The 24,765-nt window shown below is 45.3% G+C and overlaps 1 protein-coding gene across 1 annotated transcript in view; it reads right to left on the reverse strand.

Annotated features, from left to right (window-relative positions):
• Positions 1 to 2,831: 2,831 nt before the first annotated feature.
• The window catches only part of CATSPER3 (cation channel sperm associated 3), a 57,612-nt gene continuing 35,678 nt past the window's right edge, over positions 2,832 to 24,765 (reverse strand). The window contains exons 3-8 of the mRNA XM_023739028.1: positions 13,547 to 13,786; positions 5,985 to 6,167; positions 5,517 to 5,657; positions 4,999 to 5,118; positions 3,925 to 4,082; positions 2,832 to 2,949 (exon numbers count right to left, since the gene is read on the reverse strand). Of these exons, the coding sequence (XP_023594796.1) occupies positions 2,832 to 2,949; positions 3,925 to 4,082; positions 4,999 to 5,118; positions 5,517 to 5,657; positions 5,985 to 6,167; positions 13,547 to 13,786 (960 nt within the window). The remainder of the gene's footprint in view (positions 2,950 to 3,924; positions 4,083 to 4,998; positions 5,119 to 5,516; positions 5,658 to 5,984; positions 6,168 to 13,546; positions 13,787 to 24,765) is intronic.

Consider the following 24,765-nt stretch of genomic DNA (forward strand, 5'->3'; position numbering starts at 1 on the left):
AGCCTAGTTAGAACTTAACAGTCACCTTCTGTCTCAGGAGTCTGTGGGACAACGGAGCAGGCCCAGGCAATTTGGGACCTGGGACAGAGACTGAAACAGGAAGAGACACAACTGGGAGCAAAACCTGACCTGTTGAAGGGCAGTGTGTTTTGGGAGGTATCCTGTCTCACCTGCCTTAGAAGAAAACATCAGGGTATACAGTTTCCAGCCTCTCAGTGTTGGATTTCCAGAGGCTGTTGGAATAAACAGGACAGTTTATATTCCCAGTCTCTACCTGGGTCCCCAGCTTCCTGCTGGGGAAATCAACAAGCCATTGAAAAAAAAAAAAAAATCCAGCCACTTTCCAAACACCTCCAGCCTTGGACTCTAGATCCCTCCCACAAGAGCTGGGGGAAGGGACTGGGTGTGACCAGCTGAAGACTCAGGCCAGGGGCCCCTGCATTCCCTTCAGCCCCCAAGCCACCAGGCTGGCAGGATGGCGATAAATGAGCCATTTGGGAGCAGCCCTGCTGGATCCCAGGTTGTGAGACAGGGGGAGCGTCCTGCTTTCCACAGCCCGGCCTGGGCAAGCAGAGCCACTTCTGCCCCAGGCAAATCAATTGAAAGTTTTGGCCAAGCCTGTCTGAGTTGGGGAGAGCCCGAGTGGGAATTCCAATCTGCCAGTGTTTGCTCTGCAGGCAAATAGAGCCAAACAGAAATGCTGCTTTGGGACTTTTCGCCAAATATCCATCAGCTTGTTCTGCCACCAGGGCTGGGCCAGCCCTCTGCATGTCATCCCCTCCCAGTGCTCTGCTCTGTGACAGCCTGTCTGCTTATGCCCTTAAAGGCACCTGCCCTCCCATACCACACTCGGAGGCCCGTGCCCAGGGCTGCCCTGCTGGGCCCAGGACCCGACCCATCCAGGTCTAAAGTGCCATCAGCCCCATCCAGCACCAGCTCCGTCTGGGGACCCATTCTCACCTGCTTCTGCTGGTTCCTGGCCTTTGCTTCCTGCTCTCAGCCCTGCGTTTCCCTCCTGCTGCCTTGATGTTGGCCGAGTCTGAATGAGAAGCAGAGGCCTGCATACCCCACTGCAGCTGGCCTCCCAGTGGCAGGGTAGAGGGCTGATGTTATGGATTGAATTATGTCCCCCCAAAAATGTGTGTATCAATTTGTCTGCGCCATGATTCCCAGTATTGTGTGGTTGTCCTCCATTTTGTGATCACAATTTTAAAATTTTTAAAGAGGATTAGGGTGGGATTGTAATACCCTTACTAAGGTCACATCCCTGATCCAATGTAAAGGGAGTTTCCCTGGGATATGGCCTGCACCACCTTTTATCTTACAAGAGATAAAAGGAAAGGGAAGCAAGCAGAGAATTGGGAACCTCATACCACCAAGAAAGCAGTGTCAGGAGCAGAACGCATCCTTTGGACCCGAGGTCCCTGCGTGGAGAAGCTCCTAGTCCGCGGGAAGATTGATGAGAAGGCCAACAGACAGGGAAAGCCTTACCCTGGAGCTAACACCCTGAATTTGGACTTTTAGCCTACTTTACTGTGAGGAAATAAACTCTTTGTTAAAGCCATCCACTTGTAGTATTTCTGTTATAGCAGCACTAGATGACTAAGACAACTAGGGAGCACAAACCACAGCTGACTGCACTGTATTGTATTTGATCCTTATAGCTAGCTGGTTTTATCATCCCATTTCTCAGAAGGAATAGCTGAGGCTTAGAAAGATCAGACATCTTGCCCAAGGTTGCCCATTTAAGGAACCCAGGTCTCCTGCCTCCAAAACCATAGCTCTTTCTACCTTGTTCCCCTTGAGGTAAATTTTTAAATCTTTTGTTTGTTCCCACATTCCTGGTGAGAGCAGGTGGATGTGTTTTTAACACTCCCCTGAGCAGCCATGGCTCACCCAATGTGAGCAGTTTGCAACATCTGCTTTGCCCCAGCCCTGAGAGGTGAGTTGGAGCCACTGCCTGGGGACTGCCAACCCTACTGATGGGGCTACATGTGCTTGAGCACCCCAGAAACCCATTTACCTGAACACACTAAGGCTTCCTACCTGGAGTCGGTTCCTTCACTGTCAGGCAGTGATGCACAGGGCCCTGAGTTTCTCCCCTTGCCAAGAGGGGCACAACCACCCTACCTACTTCAGGCCCCTCTGGGCATTGGCACAAAGTCCTCTCCACCTGGGAAGCTGCTAAGCTACATCTCTGTCCTCAGAGGGCGCCCCCATATGGTGATGGGGCTCATGCTCACAGGCTGTCCTTCTAGGCCTCATTGTCACAATTCTCAACTTGGCCCTGAAAGTGTGGTGAACATTTGCAAATGGAAGTGATTTTAGTTTCTTAGAAGACACATGCTCTCTGCATTGTAACAATTATTGTCACTTCCTCAGGGAAACATTCTCTCATCAGGTCTGGCTGGATTACTGTGTTCCCTACTCAACCATGAGCTCTAGAGGGCCAGGGCTGGACTGTGGGTCTCTCATCACAGCACCCCAGCACCCAGCCCCACTCAGTCAGTAGCAGTCAGTATATGGATAGGAGGGTGACTGTCAGACAGCTTCCCCAGGAGACAGTGGGTCCTTATTGCTGGGGTCAAGGGAGGCTACAGCCAGTATAGCCACTGGCTGTGGCCTCTGGCCAGGGTGAGTCTTGACCCTCCCCATTCTCGCCACTCCTTAGATCTGGAAATGTCACGTGGGTAGGGGGTGGATATGTCCCAGGGAATCAGACTACTCAAGCCCAATCCCCAAATGTGGGCACACACCATGGTCACACAACTATAAAGAGGCCACTCATAAAGCCTGTGTTTAATGGGGGTCTGCTGCAGCCTGAGACGTTCTCAGTGCCTGAGTGCCCCTTGCTCAGCTACTTCCAAGGACTGGGACTGCTGCTTCTTGGGCAAGTCTTCAAGCATCAGCCTCAGCACGTGCACCATCTCATAGTACAGCTCTTGAAGCCTGGAAAGTGGAGCAGGAGCCGGGGCCTGAGCTCAGGGCAGGCTCCATGGTTCCGCATGGCCCTGGCCCCACCTGCTTGGTCACCACATCTTGCAGGTGTGGGGTCAGGGAAGAGTGCTGCACTGAAATCCAGGGTCTGCCCCCTCCCCGTGACTCCTGGAGTAATCACTCCATCTCATGGTCAGGTCAGAGATAACAAACCCCTGGGCTTGAGTGAGGTGACTGCGTGGAGGTACCCAGACAGTGCCTGGCCCACTCTTGGGCCAGAAGTGGGGGTTCCTTGGCCCTCCTTTTTTTTAGTTTCTCCAGTCTAAGAAGCCCTCCAGGGGGCATTTGTTGAGATCCCAGCTTATCATGTCCTTGTTTGAGAGCCCCCTATGGCTCCCTAGGGTCCACCACTCTTGTGCCAGGCTTTTATAACCTTCCTGCTCAGTAGAGGCCAGTTACAGTCACAGATAACTTACCCTGGGCCAGCCAAGCTAAGAGCCGCACAGGCATTTTTTTCATTGAATCAGCCCAGAAGCCCTTCATGTATGGGGGCAGGGGAGCAGAGGCTTGGCCAGGGTCATACAGGAAGATGGTGGCAGAACTGGGCCAGGCACCTAGGCTCCTGACTTGCCATTAAGTGCTCTTTCCTCTGCTCCTTGAGAATAGATTAGTTAGGCATTGGACATGTAAAGCCAGGATAGAGCATTTAAACATGGGCCAGGGTGGCCTGAGGAGGGGAAGGGGAGCAGAGTCCCACCAGCCACAGAGGCCCAGCTGGCTGAGACAGCAGTCTGGGCTGTACTCCACTGTATGCATGAAATTCTGCACCCCTAAGAAGGGCCTCGGGCCATCCCACCCACCCTGCCCATTAACCATCTCCCCTCTCACTGTCCTGAGGCACCCTGCACAACCCCAACCTCAAGGAAGCCCCAGCGACCAGGAAAGGCCCGGTCTCCTTGGACTAGGGGTGGCAGGGATGGGACTGACTTGTAGACAGTATTATCCTGGTTGTCCAGAGTGGACAAGTAGATGTCAATGAAGGGTAGGCTAGTGCCAAAATCATCCAAGACCATGGGGTCAGTGTGCTGCAGAGTCTTCTTGAAGTTCTCCACCAGCTCACTGAAGCTTTTATAGTCAACATTTTTCTGGAGGGGGAAGCATAAGGTGAAAGCAATGATGAGGAGGAGGTGACACTCAAACTGCACAAGGACCTGAACCTCCACCATGGGCCCCAGATGAGTCCTGGGCCGGCCACAAATTCATCCCTGCCCCCTCTGCGCCTGGACCTCACCCTGGATGAGGAAGCACATGAACACCATCATTGTCCACGGGGCAGGTATCTCAGAAGGAATAGATGAGAGCATTAGTTCGGCTCAGCATGGCTTCCGCCCACCCTGGACAAATCTTGGGCCCAGGAAAGAGAGGGAAGACTATCAGGAGAGCAGATGTCTCAGACTCAGAGATGGGGCTGGTGACGGATGGACTGTCCAGAGGAAGGAGAAAGGGGCAGCATGGTGAGGACTCAGCAGGGTAGCCAGGGCTTTGCATGGGCAGTTCAGGGCACTGAGGCTGAAATAAGAAGGCTCCCCACAGTGCCTCATAGCTGTGTCATGCTTCACACCATGTCCCGCCTTTTGTGCTCATTCTTGGCCTGGTTTTAAAAACAACATGAGGAAACCAAAGGTGTGTAATTTAACCTCTTGGAGCCTTGGTGTCCTCACCCACCCAACGGACCGGTGCCACGCCTAGCTGGTAGTAGCATGACCTCAGTGACCAGGGTGCTCCAGTACACATTGCCTGGCCCCAAAGGCCCATCAGTGGAATTTTGCCCATGATGGAAGAAGAAGTTATAATCACAGAGGTCCAGAAAAATACAAAAATGCAGAGCTTACAGCTTGACTCTGGGAAATACAGGGGTAGGTACCTGCCTTACCTAAGGCCACAGATGCCTGAAGCCACCTGTTCTCTACATGGGCCCCAAGACCCTTCTTCCTGGCCATTCTTCATCCCTGACTGTCCATCTTCTGTCTGTCTGTCTGCATGCTGGGGGCAAGCACCTACCTGGGTCTGCATCAGATGGCTGACCTCCTCCTGCTGTCGCTTCAGAATCACCTGCTTCTCCTCCATGAGGATCATGCGCCTCTCCAGCTTCAGATCCCGCTCAAACTTTTTAACGGAGTCCTAGAGATTCAGAGGGTGGAGGTCAGATGCAGGCTCTTTCTCTGTGCCCATCCCGTCCTTCTTCTTTCCTAGCCTTGCACCGCTGCTCAGGCCCCTCAGCAGGAGGATCCCTCCCCCAGTGCAGGGCCAGCCCCAACTCAAGCTGTCAACTGCAGCTACAATGGCTTCCCAAGCCCCACTGCCCTGCTGGCCACCATCATTGTGTGGGGAAAATGCATTGGCTCAGAGAGAGGAGTTGGGCTGGGGTAGAGGGGACCCATCTAGCCATCTATTCTCCACCTTCACCTCCTCTCCACCACCAAAGGGAGACACGGCTTGAGGTGCTCCCTGGGGACATGGCCCACAGCCCTGCCTGCCACACCTCACCCGACCCCCAATCCTTACGAGTGCAGCTTCACCTCAGTGTGGATGATCATCACGCCCACAAACATGCTGAGGAAGACAAAGGAGGCAAGCAGGATGAAGATAATGGTGAATGCCCGACTCAGCAGAAAATTCCGAGCATCTAGCTCCTGCTGCAGGTCTGTCCAGCCATCTACCTGCTCGGGCCAGGGCAGGGCTTGCTGAGTGCCAAGACCCAGTGGGGCAGAACTCATTCTAACTACCCCAGGGAGCCCTCGCCCAAGGGGTGCTTCCTACCCAGCCCCACTGAGGATGTCTGGCTCTACCCCCTTTTTAGCCCCTCAAAATCTCTCTGATCCACTGGTAACCCTAGGAGGCCAGCTCCTAGCTTCGCTGGGCCCAGCTGAGTATCTGAACATGGGGAAGGTCCCACATGAGGCTAAGCATGTCCACATGCCCACACCACCTGGGCAGTCTCTTCTCAAGGCCCCTGCCTACCCGGCCACTGTTCCCGAACACAGTACCGTGGCCAAGCTGAAGAGGGTAAAGAAGGCCACAGCCAGATTCCCCCAGTTATTCTGATCACCCATCTCTGGAGCTCCAAACAGGCAGAAGCCTAAGATAGCGAAGATGTACATCAGGAGGAAGAAGAGGATGAGCACCGAGGCCACAGTGTAGGCCGTCTGCCCCACAGCGGTGATGAGCGTCTATAAGGCAGAAAAACCGGGGCTAGGAAAGGGCACCAGGCTGGGTGGTCCCCAGAGGACAAGGTCACGTCTGCCCTTGTCCTCTGTCTCCAGCATGCAGTACCCTGCCTGGCACATGGTAGACAGTCAACAAATGTTGGATGAATGAATGAATGATGGAGTAAGTCAGAAGTGTACTCAGGTTGAGGGCTGGATCAATCAAACAGTGGTTTACTAATACCAAGCATCCACCTCAGTCACCTATCGGCAGCTGATGTATGCTGCCTCAGGTCTGAGCCGGGCTTCCCTCAGGACCACTAGCCACTCCAACTGAACCCCAGCCTGGCTCTGTGGTCAGCCCAGGCCATCCTGCTCCTGCTTCTAGGCTGAGGGCCAGCCCAGACACTTTTTGCCCCAGGCCCAGGAGGAGTAGGGGAGCCACCCTGGGAGTAGGAATGGAAAGGGCTGAGAGGAATGTAGCTCCCATTCTTTCTGGGCCCTGTCTTGTGGCCTCAGTCTTCCTTCCATGAAATGGACTTTGTCTTATCTCCCACTACATTTCTCACTCATGGGAAGCATAGTCTATGGATCCTTGTTGTTCATCCTCCATGCCCTGAAGTCTTGCATTTAGTAGGTACTCAATACATGTTCACCTATCTAGACACTTTCTCAGACATAATTTCAAGGTTAAAAAATTTAAAAAAACAGTTGTCGTTGAGTTGATTCTGACTCATGGTGACCTCATGTGTGTCAAAGTAGAACTGTGCTCCGTGGGGTTTTCAATGGCTGATTCTTCGGAAGTAGATCACCAGGTTTTTCTTCTGAGGTGACTGCGGGTAGACTCTAACTTCCAACCTTTTGGTTAGCAGCTGAGTGCATTAACTGTTTGCACCACTCAGGGTCTCCAATTTCAAGGTAAATAGATAGCTGCTGTCAAGTCGACTCCAACTCATGGCAACCTTATATACAACAGAAAAAAACATTGCCTGGTCCTGCATCATCCTCACAACTGTCGGCATGTTTGAGTCCATTGTTGAGACTAATGTGCCAATCCATTTCACTAAGGGTCTCCCTCACTTTTGCCGTCCCTTTACTTCACCAAACAGTATGTCCTCCTCCAGCGACTACTCTTTCCTGATAACTTGTCCAAAATAAGCAAGTTGGACCGTGCTCTGCTGTGATCCATAAGGTTTTCACTGGCTAATTATCAGAAGTAGGTCACCAAGCGTTTCTTCCTAGTCTGTCTTAGTCTGGAAACTACACTGAACCGTGTCCACCATGGTGACCCTGCTGTCATTTGAAATACCAGTGGCATAGCTTCTAGCATCATAGCAACACACAAGCCACCACAGTACAACAAACTGACAGACGGGTGATGGATTTTAAGGTAGGTAGGTGTTGTTATCCTTCCCATTTTAAGGAGAGGGATCAGAAGTTCAGAGAAGTGAAATGTCAAGCTGGGACTAATCCCCAAGCCCTATTGCCTTGCACCACCACCCTCAACAACTAACACTCCTAAGCACAGAACCTGTTTACTGGCTTAATACTAAGAAAGGAGGTACTGGATAGAGATGAGACACAGTCTGAGGCAATTTGGGAAGCACGGAGACAACCCAAGAGCACTAGGGCTGTCCTGCACGTGGATTGATTTGGCAGCTGCCCACAAGGAGTGACTCATGCCAGATGCCACCCTCCTCTTCTTGGGGGAAGAAAATCAGTGGTTTTGGATTAATTCCAAAAGAGCTGAGATGTAAAAAATTCCCCTCCTCTCTGCTAGATGGAGACAGAATGTCTTTCCCAAGAACTGATAAGACTAAAGAGGTAAATCCTCAGAGAAATGCTGCGATCTGACATGGTCTGTGGACCAGGTCTGCACAGGGCAGAGAGGGGTGCGCTGAGTGTTAGAACCTGAGGCACATGCAGAAAGGTGGGAATGAGGCCCCAGCTGGGTCTCCCACTTCCTGGCTAGCCCACTGGGGACCAGTGCCACCTGAGCTCAAAGCTGACCAGGCATAAGAATGGCAGTGGAGAAGAGGAGGTCATACTCTGCAGGAAGCCCCACATTGGTCTTGGCCATATTCTTCAGGTACATCAGGCAGATCCTGTTAGTACCACAGTGCAGACGTCCAGTCCCAGTGGATGGTTTCCCAAATGCCATAGACTGGGAGCTCCTTCCCCAAGGAAGTCCTGGGCTTTCAAAGCCTAGAGCCTGGGCCCCAGTAGATGCCTGCTTTTGAATTTGCAAATTCTTTGGGGAAACAATTCCTAGCCCACAGTTCAGCTCTCTTGGGCTAGGGATCAAGCACCACAGCACTCACGCCCTGGGGCCTATGCAGCATAGACAGGACCTTCAGGTAGGGCAGCCACTCAGATGTGCAGAAAATTGTCCAGCCCCAAGAGGAGGCAGGAGGAAGGGGAGGTTGGCATTTGAGGGCCATTTTTCAGGCTGAAACACAGAGGACAGGGGCAGCATGGCCCCCAAGTGCCCAGCTAAGGGAACTTCTCTGTGTGCAACACAACAAGGAACCGTTTCCTCGTGGTGCAAGTTTATTGTCATGAGGCAGAAGGCAGAGTGCTGTTTTAATTAATAAGAGGACGGGGGCCAAGAATGTGCCAGAGTGCCAGCTCTGGGCACTAAGGCTGCAGTTCTGCTAAGGGCTCATTTAGACTTCAATTACTGTAAGTCAGCACTGAGGTGCAGGTCCCCACTTTAGCACCTCCAGATGCCCCTAGTCAGCAGGACAGGCTAGGGTACAGAGGGCGTTTAACCCAGGGTGGTTTCTGTGCCCCTGGGAGTCTGAGTCCCATGATATCCCAAAGGCTACAGGAGAGCCACAGCGGAGGGGAGAGGGAGGCTGGTGGTCCCCAGGGAACCACTTTGGGATACAAGGCTCAGCTTAATGACAGAAAAACCCTGAGGCCAAGCACAGGGTACACAACATGAGCTGTGTGTGTGTCTGCACACCCATGGGTCTCTCGGTAGGTCCCCAAGGGCCAGAGGCTGAGCAGAGGCCTGCAGTCACAAGCAAATCAGGCTGAGCTCTGGGATGAAGCCCTTGGCCAACAAGGAGGGCTGTGCTCCCTTCTTTTGTTCCCTGAGCAGGAAAGATGGATTGCCCCTGCCATGCCTCCACCCCAGGCACCTTCAGGCCTGTACCCTCTGACCAGGACAAATGCAATCAGCAGGCAGTGATTGCCCTTGGCCTCACAAGGTACCAATCTGGGTCACTGTCCTCCTCCCCCATCCGCCACCTCCCAAGATGGAAGCCCCTCCTGCCAATTATCCTTTCTGCTTCCCTCCCCCTGCACTTCCCTTGGCTTCCTTTCCTTCAGCCCACCGCTCATCATGCCCTTCCTCACATGACTCCCATGGGGCTCTGGCACCCTCATTCCATGATGATCTCTGTTTCAGTTTGAATCATGTCCGCCAGAAAGATATGTTGAAGTCCTAACACCTCGTACCTGTAAATATGACCTTGTTTGGAAACAGGGTCTTTGAAGATGTTATCAGTTAACATGAGGTCATATCGGGTCCTAGTCCCATCCAAGTGGTGTCTCATGAAAGAGAAGAACAACACGGAGAGAGAGAGAGAGATGGACAGAGATGTGACTACAGAGGCAGATGATGCAAGCCAAGGAGTTTCGGGAGCCATCAGAAGATAGTAGAGAGGCATGGAATGGATTCTCCCTCCACATTCATTAAAGGAACCGACACAACCCATACTCTGATTTGGACTTCTAGCCTCCAGAACTGTGAGACAATAAGTTTCTTTGAAGCCATCCAGCTGGTGGTATTTGTTATGACAGCCCTAGAACACTCAGACAGACCTCTCTACTGGCCTCACCTGAAAGTCCTCTCCTGCCCAAGGCAGCACTCCCCCAGCAGCCTCTCGAGGGTCGCTGCTCATCCCCCACTAGCCTCAGGTTCAGGAGGCCATCCTCTGCATTATCCTTGGAGCCCTGCCTCTGTGGACAAAGTCCCTGCTTCTGGGCAGGGTCACCTTCCAGCTTTCTAGAACCCTCACATCTTGAGGACTCGGCCGCCAGGGCCTACCTTCCCCTTCTCCACCTGATCCTGCTGTCCTCAGTGGGCTCCAGCATCTTTATGGATGACCCACCCTCCCCCAGGCCTCTTTGTCCCTTGACTTCCTAATCTCTGGTGACTCTTGTACCACTTCAGGGCCCTGCTCTGTTGGTGCCCATCCTCCAGAATGACCAGACTACACTTCCCACTATCTGATTACTCCCTCACTTCATCACCTGGCACAGACCTCCCAGTGACCTCAATCTTCTTTCCTGCCCATCTGCCTTACTCTCCTCCCAACCTGACATCGACTCCTACATTCAGCACCTCAGACACTGCCCTCTCTCCTTCTAGGATGCAGTATAGAGTCTTTCTCTAGCCTACGAACCAGGGAAGCCGCTGTTGGGTTTGGAATGAAGGGTGTTGTGATTTGATGTGCACTTTAGAAATCTGCCCCTCTCCAGCCGCTGGGGCATTTCTGCTCCAGCGCTCTCAGTAGTGTGGGAAGCCATTGCAGGAATCCAGGTGGCAGAGAAAAGATGATGGCTATGGGGGGTGAAAAGAAGCGAACAAGTCCATAAATATTTAGGAAGCTATGCAGCAGGACTCTGAGAGATTGGAGTCAAAACTGACACTCAGATTTATGACTTGGCAACTGAATGAGGGTGGCACCCTTCACCAAAAGATGAAATAGAGGAGGAGCCAGTGCTTTTGGACTTGAGGGTCGGGGTGAGGGAAGGGTAATGAGTCCTAGTTTAGATACGTGGAATTTGAGGAGCATGTGATCTGTCCAGAAGACAGTTGGGTCTGAAGGTCAAAGAAAGAGGTGTGGGCAGGTGAAGACCCCTGGAAAAACAAGGAAAGAAGGAGAGTCAGGAACAGGAGGAAGATATATAATGTGTGGCTAATTGCCTCCATGAACAACTGCCTCCTTTGCCATGAGACCAGAAGAACTGGGTGGTGCTCAGCTACCGTTACTGAACATTTTGATAAAAGATTCCATAGAGGAATCCTGATTAAAGGGGGGAAAATACAGAACATAATTTCAAATTTTCATGGACTCTAGACTTTCTGGAGCCATGGAGGGTGGATGAACCCCTGAAACTATTGCCCAGAGATAATCTTTAAACCTTAAACCAAAAATATCCCCTGAAGTCATCTTAAAACCAAACAATAGTTTATCTTAACTATTAAAAAAAGGTCTGCCTTGAGCATTATGCTCTTTTAAGAACTATCTATAATGAGATCAAACTGAGAACAGCAACTCGAAAGATTAGATAGGAACCTTAGAGGGCAGTGAGTTTATGTTAATGAGGGAGGAACAACTCAGAAAAGAAGGGTGAGAATGGTTGTACAACTCAAAAATGTAATCAATGTCACTAAATTATGCATGTAGAAACTGTTGGTGTATGTTCTGCTGTGTACATTCTCAACAACAACAACAAAATGAATAAAATTTAGAAGGGAAAAAAGAAAGACCCCTGAAAAGTGGAAAAGATTGTTCAGATAGAGAGTATAGGGAATGAGAAGAGAGGAGAACTCAGGACACAGTCCTGAGAAAACAATATTTATGGGGCAGGCGGAGCAAAAAGTTACCTGACAGGACATGCCCCAGAGGTTGGAGGAAAACCAAGAGAAAGCAGTGACAAGGGAAATGGCTACTGGATTTGGTGACAAGGATGTTGCTAGCAACCTGGGAGAAGGTAGTTACCCTGGAGTGGAGGGGAAGAAGGCAGAGCAGAGTGTAAATGAAAGATGAGGAAGTGAGGACCAGGAGCCAGACAGCTCTTTCCAGAAGCCTGGCCATGATGAGATGGAGACTGGGGCGGGGGGGGGGCCGGGGCGGGGGGCTAACTACATTGTTTGGAAGGGGACACACACATGCACATGTGACTACCTGAGGGTGAGAAGGGGTGAATGAATGTGGATGTGTGGCGGGAGAGTGCTCTAACATTTCCCTTCTCTTTTCCACTTAGGACTGGAGCATCAGTCTTAGTTTCTTAATGCTGCTATAACAGAAATATCATAAGTGGGTGGTTTTAAAGAACAGAAATTTATTTTCTCACAATGCAAGAGGCTAGAAGTCTGAATTCAGGGCACTGGCTGTAGGGAGATGTCCTTTCTTCCTTATTTTAGCTTCTAGTAGCTCGTAATCCTTAGACATCCTGGGATTATAGATTCATCTGCTTTCATTGTCTTCAGATAGTGTCTGTCTTCCCCAGGTCTGCTTCCTAGGCTGTGTCTATGCTGCTCCTTATATCACTCAGCAATGATTAGGTTTAGGACACATCCTACACGGCTTGGCCTGCATTTGCATAACAAAGAAAACCCTGTTCCCAAATGGGATTACAACCACAGGTATGTTGTTGTTGTTAGTTGCTGTCCAGTTGATTCCAACTCTTGGCGACCCCATGTGTGCAGAGTAGAACAGTTCCATTGGGTTTTCAAGGCTGTGACATTTTGGAAGCTGATTGCCAGGCCTGTCTTCCAAGGCATCTGTGGGTGGGTTTGAACTGCCAACCTTTTGGCTAGTAGCCCAGCACTTACCCATTTGCACCACCCAGGCTCCTTTACAGGTATAGGGGTTAGCATTCCAACACATATTTTGGGGAGACAAAATTCAATCCATAACAGGCTCCCAAAGTGTAGGGCCCAGGCCATAGACAGTGGGTCACCCAGGCCTGGACCAGGAGCAATCTCTCAGCATGATAGGCTGACACGTCCTGACTGGGTGAGCAGGTCCACACCAACCCCTTCCTGGAGAAGTATGGATATTGGGTGCAGAGCCAGGACAACTGCCTGAGGGTATGGTTGAGGGCAAAGGTCACCCCTGGGGTTTGGCCTGAAACCTTCTAAGTTAGGGAAAGTGTGGGTATCCCATGACTTTCAGCAACCCAGGAAGACTTCTCAGCAGAAGCAGCATTTCCAGAGCAGCCTAAATGAAGTAGTGGGACTATTACTATCAGGAGAGGCAACAGATTTTAGCTGCTTGGGGAAAGCAGTGAGTGGCCAAGGTCATCAAAAAGCTGGAGACTTCTCTGCATATAGTTCAAAGGGTCATGTACCATAAGAAAATCAGTCACTTAGCAATATGGAAGACAGGAAAAGACCAATGGCCTCTGCAATCAGACACTGACATTTAAATGTTGAGTGAACTTGGGCTTCAATTTCTCCACTCTTGGGCTTCAATGCAGCTAATGATTCCTATCTTACACCTGTTTTATAAAAAAGATAATATCAGTAAAGATCAACCTGCCATACAGGAAGACTCAATAACTGGAAGACAGTAAGTAGTAGGATTATTTCATCAGGGGCTGGTGGGTAGATGGGCCCCATAGCCTGCACTCCCAGGATCATGGCACACCAAGGCACTTACTCGGATGCCCCGGCTGTAGGTGATAAGCTTGAGGATGCGGAGGGACTGCATGCCATTAGCAATGTTGAGGTAGGGATAATGTTTGCCCTTAATCTTTCGGAGTGCATAGGGGATTGAGATAATGATGATGATGAGTACATCCAGCAGGTTGTAGCCATCCTTCCAGTAGTCAATGGGGTCCACATAGACCTTCATGCAGAACTCAGTGCTGCAGATGGACACAAATAGGACCTCCGAGATCTGCAGGGGTGGCAACAGTGAGAAGGGTCAGGTCAGGCTGCAGAGCCCTATAGTCCTGCTGCTCTCCCCCCTGGGCCACCCAATCAGGATGGGGGTGGGAGGGTGAGCGAGAAGCCCAGGCAAAGTCTCTGGCACACAATGGACACTCAGTGTGTTCCCTACCCCATGACCCTAAACCTGAGGCTAGGTTTGACCTCAGGTGCTTGGGAAGGACTGACTGACTGACAAAAGAGTGACTATATAGAACCCAGTATAAGGCAACTCACATGTCAGGCAACCTGAATATAAGGTTTCCCAAAGAGAAGATACCAAGAGTTTTCTAGACAATCTGAATATATAAACTTTTAGGAACATAGAGGAAATATTCAAATGTCTACTTATATTTAATCTATTAATTTAGTTAATCATACATGCTTAAAATCAGTTAGCTTTCTGATGTTTCTAAAGAAATCATGCTTTTTTTTTTCACTTTCACACTTTATGAACAATTTTCTTCAAATTCATCTCATGAATCTAAAACTCCAATAGCTTTGTTTTTACCAAGAGGCACTTTTTGAGTCATTTAAGTTTTTCCTCATCATCTAAATTGATTTCCACCTAAACTGAATTACCATCTTAACTTCCATACAAATCGATTCATTCACTGATTGAAAAAGCTTTAATTGAGCACCTACAATATGCCAAGCAAGCACAGTTTTGTTGTTGTTGTTGTTAGGTGCGGTCAGGTTGGTTCTGACTCATAGCAACTCCATTCACAACAGAACAAAACACTGCCTGGTCCTGCAACATCCTCAAAATCATTGCTATGTTTGAGCCCATTGTTGCAGCCACTGTGTCAATCCATCTCCTTGAGGGTCTTCCTCTTTTTTGCTGACCCCTACTTTACCAAGCATGATGTCCTTCTCCAGGGACTGGTCACTCCTGATAACATGGCCAAAGTGTGTGAGATGAAGTCTCGCTTCCAAGGAGCATTCTGGCTATACTTCTTCCATGGTATATTCAATATTCTTCGGCAACACCACAATTCAAAGGCGTCAATTCTTCTTTGGTCTTCCTTATTCATTGGCTGGCTTTCAAGTGCATATGAGGCAGTTGAAAATACTACGGTTTGAGTCTGAGGCAACTTAGCCCTCAAGGTGACATTTTGCTTTTTAACACTTTAAAGAGGTCTTTCGCAGCTGATCTGCCCAATGCAATACGTCATTTGATTTATTGACTGCTGCTTCCATGGGTGTTGATTGTGGATCTAAGTAAAATGAAAGCCTTTACAACTTCAATATTTTCTGCACTTATCATGATGTTGCTTATTGGTCCAGTTGTGAGGATTTTGTTTTCTTTATGTTGAGGTGTAATCCATACTGAAGGCTATAATCTTTGATATTCATCAGTGAGTGCTTCAAGACCTCTTCACTTTCAGCAAGCAAGGTTGTGTCATCTGCATATCGCACGTTGTTAACAAGTCTTCCTCCAATCCTGATGCTGCATTCTTCATATAGTCCAGTTTCTCAGATTATTTGCTCAGCATACAGATTGAGTAAGTGTGATGAAAGGATACAATCCTGATGCACACCTTTCCTGACTTTAAACCACGCAGTATCCCTTTGTTCTGTTCGAATGACTGCTTCTTGATCTATGTAGAGTTCCTCATGAGCACAATTAAGTGTTCTGGAATTCTTATCCTTTGCAATGTTATCCATAATTTGTTATGATCCACACAGTCGAAAGCCTTTGCATAGTCGATGAAACACAGGTAAACATCTTTCTAGTATTCTCTGCTTTCAGACAAGATCCATCTGACATCAGCAATGACACCCTTCGTTGCACATCCTCTTCTGAATACTGCTTGAATTTCTGGCAATTCCCTGTCGATTTACTGCTGCAATAGTTTTTGAATTATCTTCAGCAGAATTTTACTTGCATGTGATATTATTGATAATGTTCAATAACTTCTGCATTCTGTTGGATCATCTTTCTTTGGAATGGGCACAAATATGGTTCTCTTCCAGTTGGTTGACCAGGTAGCTGTCTTCCAAATTTCTTGGCATAGATAAGTGAGCTCCTCCAGCACTGCATCCATTTGTTGAAACATCTCAATCGGTATTCTGTCGATTCCTGGAGTCTTGTTTTTTGCCAGTGCTTTCAGTACAGCTTGGACCTCTTCCTTCAGCACCACTGGTTCCTAATCATATGCTACCTCCTGAAATGGCTGAATGTCAACCAATTCTTTCTGGTATAGTGACTCTGTGTATTCCTTCCATCTTCTTTTGATGCTTACTGCATCGTTTAATATTTTCCTGGTAGAATCCTTCAGTATTCCAACTCAAGGCCTCAACTTTTTCTTCAGTTCTTTCGGCTTGAGAAATGCCGAGTGTGCTCTTCTCTTTTGGTTTTCTATCTCCAGGTCTTTGCATATTTCATTGCAATACTTTACTTTTTCTTCTGGAGCCCCCCTTTGAAATCTCTGTTCAGCTCTTTTACTTCATCATTTCTTCCTTTCACTTTAGCTACTTGACATTGAGAGTTTCAGAGTCTCTTCTGACATCCATTTTGATCTTTCCTTTCTCTTATGTCTTTTTTTTTTTCATGCCACAAACATTTTTTTTTATTTTTTTTTACTGTGCTTCAGGTGACGGTTTACAGAACAAATAGTTTCTCATTGAACAGTAGTACACATACTGTTTTATAACATTGGTTAACAACCCCACAACATGTCAACCCTCTCACTTCTCGACCTTTTTTTTTGTTTTTTTGGTGAAAATATACATAGCCAAAGATACACCATTTCAAAAATTTCTACATGCACAGTTCAGTGACATCGACTACGCTCTTACGATTGTGCTGCTATTCTAACTTTAGATGAAGGTTTACAGATCAAAATAGTTTCTCATTAAACAGTTAGTAGACATGTTGCCCTATGACAATGGTTAACAATCTCACAACACATCAACACAGTCCTTACTCAACCTTGGGTTCCCTATCACCATCTTTCCTGTCCCCTTCTGCCTTCTAGCCCTTGTCCCTGGACTGCTGTGCCTCATTAGTCCCATTTGGTTTTATGGGGCTGTCCACTCCCCAGCTGAACGGTCAACCTCGGAAGCGACTTCACCACTGAGCTAAAAGGGTGTGTGGGGGCCATACTCTCGGGGTTTTTATGTCTTTTTAATGACCTTTTGCTTTCTTCATGTATGATATCCTTGATGTGATTCCAAAACTCATCTGGTCTTCAGTCATTTCTGTTCAGTGTGTCAAATCTATTCTTAAGATGGTCTCTAAATTCAGGTGGGATATACTCAAGGTCATACTTTGGCTCTCATGGACTTGTTTTAATTTTCTTCAGCTTCAACTTGAACTTGTATATAAACAATTCATGGACTGTTCCACAGTCAGCCTCTGGCCTTGTTCTGACTGATGATATTGAGCTTTTCCATCATCTCTTTCCACATATGTAGCCCATTTGATTCCTGTATTCCATCGAGCAAGGTCCATGTGTATAGTCGCCGTTTATGTTGTTGAAAAAAGGTATTTGCAATGAATAAGTCACTGGTCTTGCAAAATTCTATTATGCTATCTCTGGTGCTGTTTCTTTCACCAAGGCCATATTTTCCATCTATTGATCCTTCTTTTTTGTTTCCAACTTTTACATTCCAATCACCAGTAATTATCAATGCATCTTGATTGCATGTTTGATCAATTTCAGACTGCAGAAGTTGGTAAAAATCTTCAGTTTCTTCCTCTTTGGCATTAGTGGTTGGTGTGTAAGTTTGAATAATACTCATATTACCTGGTCTTCCTTATAGGGATATGGATACTATCCTATCACTGACAGTGTTGCACTTCAGGATATATCTTGAAATGTTCTTTTTGAGGATAAATGTGATGACATTCCTCTTCAATTTGTCATTCCCAGTAAACTATATGATTATCTGAATCAAAATGGCCAACACCAGTTCATTTCAGCTCACTAATGCCTAGGATATTGATGTTTATGCGTTCCATTTCATTTTTGACAATTTCCAATTTTCCTTGATTCATACTTTGTATATTCCACATTCTGATTACTAATGGATATTTGCAGCTGTTTCTTCTCATTTTGAGTCATGCCATATCAGCAAATGAAGGTCTCAGAAGCTTTACTCCATCCACATCATTAAGACTGACTCTACTTTGAGGAGGCAGCTCTTCCTCAGTCTTATTTTGAAGTGCCTTCCAACCTGAGGGGCTCATCTTCCAGCACTGTATCATACAATGTTTGCTGCTATCCATTCGGTTTTCACTGACCAATTTTTTCAGAAGTAGATCGCCAGGTCCTTCTTCCCAGTCTGTCTTAGTCTGGAAGCTCCTCTGAAACTTGTCCACCATGGGTGACCCTGCTTGTATTTAAAATACTGGTAGCATAGCTTCCAGCATCACAGCAACACACAAGCCACCACAGTTACACAAATTGACAGTTTTAGGCACTAGGAAATGTAACAATGAATAAAACAGAACATTTCCAATCCACAGGAAGTTTACAACAAAACAGAAATAAATGCTTAAATAAATACTCTTATAGTATAACATCACGGAGGAAGTAAAATAAATAAAACAGCAAAATGAGCTTGAGGGACTGGTCAGGTTGGGGACGGACAGCTATTTTAGAAAAGGTGGTCAGTGGAGGCCTTGCTGAGTCCAGGAATAGAGCCAGAATAAAAACTGGGAGAAGCTTTCAAGGAAGTGGGGGAATGGGAAGTTCAAAAACCCTAAGACGAGGAGGAGGTTGTTCAAAAAACAGCAAAGTCGGCATGGCTAGAGAACAGAGCAAGGGAGAGGAGAGTAGATTTGGTCAGGAAGGTAGGCAGGAGTCAGGCTGTGTAGGGCCTTGTAGGCCTGGTGAGGACTTTTCCATTTTAATCTCAGCCTTGGAAGATTTTTGTGCAAAGGAATGATATGAACTGATTTACATTTTTAAGAGACCTCTATGGCTGCTTGGTGAAAAAAAAAAAAAGACAGGGGAAAGAGGAGCTGGCAAGAATAGCAACTAGGAGAACAGTTAGGGAGGCTATTGCAGTCATCCAGGCAAGAGATGGACTGGATTGGGGGATAGTGGTGGAGAGACGAGGATTCTGAATATATTTTGTAGGCACTGATGATGGAGCTTGCTGATGGACTAGGATGCATAGGAGAGAGAAAAGGCAAGGAAGACACCTAATGTTTCAGACGGAGCAATTGGGTAAATGGTGATACCTTAAGATGAGTTTGGGGTGGGTTGAATGGAGATAGAGAAGGTTTCTGGAGGGGAATAGAAAGATTTTTTGATATATCACCTTTTAAATCTATGTCAGATGCTGTCCCTGGAAGTTGTATCTCAAGCCTTAAGTATTGGTTTGGATAACATTAGGTCAGCTGGTGTTTTGATTTGTTCTGTATACTTAGATTTGTGGTCTTCACGTAACCATTTATATGTTGTTGTTGTTTTTAATTTTAAAAAAAACTATCATGTAATATTTAAGATGCTCAAAAATGTATAAAGAATAATATAATGAACAACCACATTATCACCCAGCTTAAGAAATAAAATATCACCATTACATATAGAGACTTCTGTGGATCCCTAATTGATCAGATCCCCTTCTAACCCACAAAGTTAACCCTATTGTACATTTACAATTTGTCATGCTCATGTGTTTTATACTTTTACTGCATATGTATCCCTAAAGATACATGCTATTGTTCTGCATTTTTAGACATTATATAAATAGTATACACTAATGTAGGCTAGAACCCTGGTGGCTTAGTGGTTAAGAGCTCAGCTCCTAACCAAAAGGTCAGCAGTTTGAATCCACCAGCCGCTCCTTGGAAACCCTATGGGGCAGTTCTACTCTGTCCTGTAGGGTCACTACGAGTCAGAACCGACTTGACGGCACCTAACAACAACAACATACACTAATGTATTCTTTGACAATTTTCATTTTTCACTTAAAATTATGGTTGTGAGATTCATCCATGTTGATATGTGTAAACCTAGTTCATCGTTTTACTGATATTTAGGAATCTCACTTATGAAAATACTACAATTTCTTTACCTAGTTACCTGTTCAGTGATGTTTAGCTTGCTTTCAATTTTTTACTATTAAACAGTGCTTTTACATTTGAACAATTCTCGTATGTTTTATTGTACACATGTGTAAGAGTTTCTCTGTTATATACCTAGTTGTGGAATTACTGGCTTGTAGGATACAAGCATCTTTAACTTCACTGGATGTTGCCAAATAGGTGATTGTGCCAATTTACTTTAATATCAGCAACGTCTTATTACTCTGTGTCCTTGCCAACACCTTCTACTGTCAGATTTTTTGCCATTCTGATGAATATGAAATAGTATCTTATTTTTGGCTTTAATTTTATTCCTCTAATTATTAATGAAGTTGAGTACCTTTTTATATGCTTAAATTGTGAATTGCCTGTTTCTGTCTTTTCCCAAATTTTCTACTGGATTGTTTTATCTTATTCTTACTGATTTGGAAGACATTTTTTTTTTTTTTTTACCTTTTTTTAATTGTACTTTAGATGAAGGTTTACAGAACAAATAGTTTTTCATTAAACAGTCAGTACACATATTGTTTTATGACACTGGTTAACAACCCCACGACCTGTCAACACTCTCCCTTCTCGACCTTGGAGGACCTTTTTTTGGTGGAAATATACATAGCCAAAGTTACACCATTTCAAAAGCTTCTACATGTACAATTTAGTGACATCGATTACATTCTTCCAGTTGTGCTGCTATTCTCACTATCCTTTTCCAAATTATTCCATCAGCATTATCTTCAACTCACTACCCCCTAGACTTCCCATCAAACCTTTTGAGTTGCTGTTATCAATTTGATCTCACATAGACTTTTTTTTTGTACCTTAGATGAAGGTTTGCAGAACAAATAGTTTCTCATTAAAGAGTACACATATTGTCCTATGACAATGGTTAACAACCCCCGAACATGTCAACACTGTCCCTCTTCAACTTTGGGTTCCCTATCACCAGCTTTCCTGTCCCTTCCTGCCTTCTAGTACTTGTCCCTGGACTGCTGTGCCTCATTAGTTCTGTTTTGTTTTATGAGGCTGTCCAATCCCCGGCTGAATGGTGAACTTCGGGAGTGACTTCACCACTGAGCTAAAAGGGTGTCCGGGGGCCATGCTCTCAGGGTTTCTCCAGTCTGTCAGGCCAGTAAATCTGGTCTTTTTTTTTTCTTTCTGCGAGTTAGAATTTTGTTCTACATCCTTTTCCAGCTCTGTCCAGGACCCTCTGTTGTGATCCCAGTCAGAGCAGTCAGTGGTGGTAGCCGGGCACCATCTAGCTGTACTGGACTCAGTCTGGTGGAGGACTTGGTAGCTGTGGTCCGTCAGTCCTTTGGACTAATCTTTTCCTTGTATCCTGTTCTCTTCATTCTCCCTTGCTCCTGAAGGGGTGAGACCAGTGGAGTATCTTAGGTGGCTGCTCACAGGCTTTTAAGACCCCAGATGCTACTCACCAAGGTAGAATGTAGAACATTGTCTTTATAAACTGTGTTATGCCAGTTGAGCTAGATGTTCCCCGAGACCATGGTCCCCACAGCCCTCGCCCAGCAATTCAGTCCCTCAGGGAGTTTGGAAGTGTCTATGGAGCTTCCATGACCTTTCCTTGAACAAGTTGTGCTGGCTTCCCCAGTATTGTGTACTGTCTTGCCCTTCACCAAAGTTACCACTTATCTATTGTCTATTTAGCTCCTCCCTAGCCCTCCCATCCCTTGTAACCAACAAAGATTATTTCTTTTTGTGTGTAAACTTTTACACGAGTTTTTACAGTAAAGGTCTCATACAATATTTGTCCTTTTGTGATTGACTTATTTCACTCAGCATAATGTCCTCTAGTTTCATCCACATTATCAGATGCTTCACAGATTCATCATTGTTCTTTATCTTTGCATAATACTCCATTGTGTGTAGGTACCATAGTTTGTTTATCCATTCATCCACTGATGGGCATCTAGGTTGTTTCCATCTCCTTGCCACTGTGAACAGTGCTGCAATGAACATGGGTGTGCATATGTCTATTCGTGTGACGGCTCTTATTTCTCTAGGATATATTTCTAGGAGTGGGATTGCATTTTGTGTTGCTTTTTTTTTTTTTTTTGTGCTGCTGATGTTTTCCTTGTTCCTCTTACCCTCCTGTGCTGAGTTCCTTCTGTTTGTGGATTTTTTTTATTCATTTCTTTTGTTTTTGTTTTTACTGAGACTTTGTTTTTCTTCTTTATTTTGATGAGTAGGTTTGTTAACTTTCTTTATGATTACCTTGGAATTTACCCTTATCTTCCTAGATTTGAACCAGTCTATTAATAATTGGTATCGCCTTGCCTTCCTCTCCATTAGAAGATTCTATACCTACACCATTTATTCCCTCTTTTATTGTTCTGAGGCTGTCGTCATTTTCAGATTAACCTCTCTGGTCCCTGTTGTAATTCTTTTGGTTTTGCATAGTCCTTGAGAGTTCACTTCCTAGGTTGGTATTTGGCTAGTACAATCCTGTGTCCTATATTCAGCCTGTGGTCTGATGTTGTTTGTTCTCAGATCAAAGGACTCCCTTTAATAAGTCTTGTAATTTTGGTTTGGTTTTTACATAGTCCCTTAATTTCTGTTTATCTGGAAATGACCTAATTTCACCATCATATTTGAATGAGTGTTTTGTAGGATATATTATTCTTGGCTGGCAATTTTTTTCTTTCAAGGTTTTATCTATGTCATCCCATTGCCTTCTTGCCTACCTAGTTCTGCCGAATAATCTGAGCTTAGTCTTACTGTTTCTCCTCTCTATGTGACTTTTTTTCTCGAGCTGCTCTCAGGATTCTTTGTTTGTCTTTGGTTTTAGAGAATGTGATTATGATATGCCTTTGTGATTTTCTTTTGGGGTCTATCCTATATGGGGTTCGTTGAGCTTCTTGGATGGTCAGTTTTTCTCTTTCATGATACTGGGGAAGTTTTCTGTCAGCAATTCTTCAGTGATCCTCTCTGTTTTCTGTTTTCTCCCCATTCTGGAACTCTGATCACTCGCAGATTTTTGCTTTTGATTGTATCCCACATAATTCTCAGGGTTTCTTCATTTTTTTTGGAAGACATCTTCTACACATTTTGAATTCTAATTCTTCTCCTGTTATATGTATTGCAAATATCTTCTCCCATACCGACTTGTCTTTTCACATTTTAAATGGTCTTCTGCTGAATAAAAATTCAAATTTTACTGGAATCAAATATACCTAACATTTTCTTCATGGTTTATATCTATTTTGTATCTTGCTTAAGAAAACTGTTCCTCCCTGAGATTATAAAAATATTCTTCTATATCTTCTCCTAAACATTTTAAAATTCCACTTTTCAAGTTAGATCTTGAATCCAGCTGTGTACACTGTTAGGTAGGGATCCAACTGCATTTTTCTCTATATGGATAACCAACCATCCTAGCACAATTAAATGAAGACTCTGTCCTTTCACTGCTGATCTGAAGTGTCCTCCCCATTGGTTGGTTTGTCTACCTATGCATGATCACCCTGCCTTAATTACTCTAGCTTATTATCTGGTAAGTAATGCCTTCTTCCCTTTTTATTTTCAAAATTGTCTTGTTCATTCTTTGTCTTTATTCTTTTAACTAAATTTTGGAGTCAGATTTTCAAGGCCCATTGGAGTTGTACTGATTTTATAGATTGATTGGGGGAAATTGTGTCTTTAAGAAACTGAGTTTTTTTATCTGGTATCTTTTCATTTCCTTATGTCTTCTTTCATAACTTTTATACATTTTTATATTTTTCTCCATAAAGATCACACAAATCTTTATTAGATTTGCCTCTAAGTATTTTCTATTTCTATCATACATGCTATCTTTTTGTTACTAGTATACTAAATATAATAAATTTTATATATTAATTATACATTAAGTCCCCAGGTTACAAACTTCTGAATTACAGACAACTCCTACCTGCCCTTTAATGTTATGTAAGTTTGCCCTCACTTTGAAACAACTGAACCCCTACTTGCAACAAATTCTTCATCACAATCACCTTCACTTGCTGCAGGTGCAGCTTTTAAATCATTGAAAAGGCTTCGAGCTTTTTCTTGCACTAAAGTAAGCCTAAATAAGCACCGTATGCACCTATTTCAGTTTACCTTCAAATGTGACTTAAAGACATACTTAGGGATGGATCTCGTTCATAACCCAGGCCCTGCCTGTATATTCATCAAACTTGTTGAACTTTATAAATTTTAATAATTTGTTTTTTCAGAGTCTTTTGGGATTTTATGCAGAGATCATATCGGCTGTGAATAATGAGTTTTTCTTTCTAATCTTAATGCTTTTAATTTCTTTTTCTCGTATGTACATTGGCTAACTAACCTTAATTAGGTTGAAACCAAATCCCTTCTACTCCTAGTTTGCTAAGTTTTTATCATGAAGGGTGTTCATGATAAACTTTTTTTCTGCATTCTTAAATTGATCTTATGATTTTTTTACACTTTAATATTTTAAGCTGTTGAATTAAATGTGCAGATTTTTTAAGTGTTAAGCCATCCTTGCATTCCTGGAAAAATACGATTTGGCAATAGTGTATTATCTTCTTTGTACACTTTTTATTTGGGTCCCTAATAATTTTGGGGCACCCCGGTGGTACAGTGGTTAAGAGCTCAGCTGCTAACCAAAAAGGTTAGCAGTTTGAATCCACCAGCTGGTCCTTGGAAACCCTATGGTGCAGTTCTACTCTTTCCTATAGGGTAGCTATGAATGGGAATCAACTCAACTGCAACGGGTTTGGTTTTGGTTAATATTTTGTTTGGGTTTTTTGCATCCAAGTTTACGGCCTTAGACGTAATTTTCCTCTTATAGCCTATCTAGTTTTTTTTTTTTTTTTTTTTTATTGTACTTCAGGTGAAGGCTTACAGAACAAATAGTTTCTCATGAAACAGTAGTACACATGTTGTTTTAT

This window comes from Trichechus manatus, unplaced genomic scaffold (genome assembly GCF_000243295.1).
Source record: "Trichechus manatus latirostris isolate Lorelei unplaced genomic scaffold, TriManLat1.0 scaffold00127, whole genome shotgun sequence".
Lineage (NCBI taxonomy): Eukaryota > Metazoa > Chordata > Mammalia > Sirenia > Trichechidae > Trichechus > Trichechus manatus.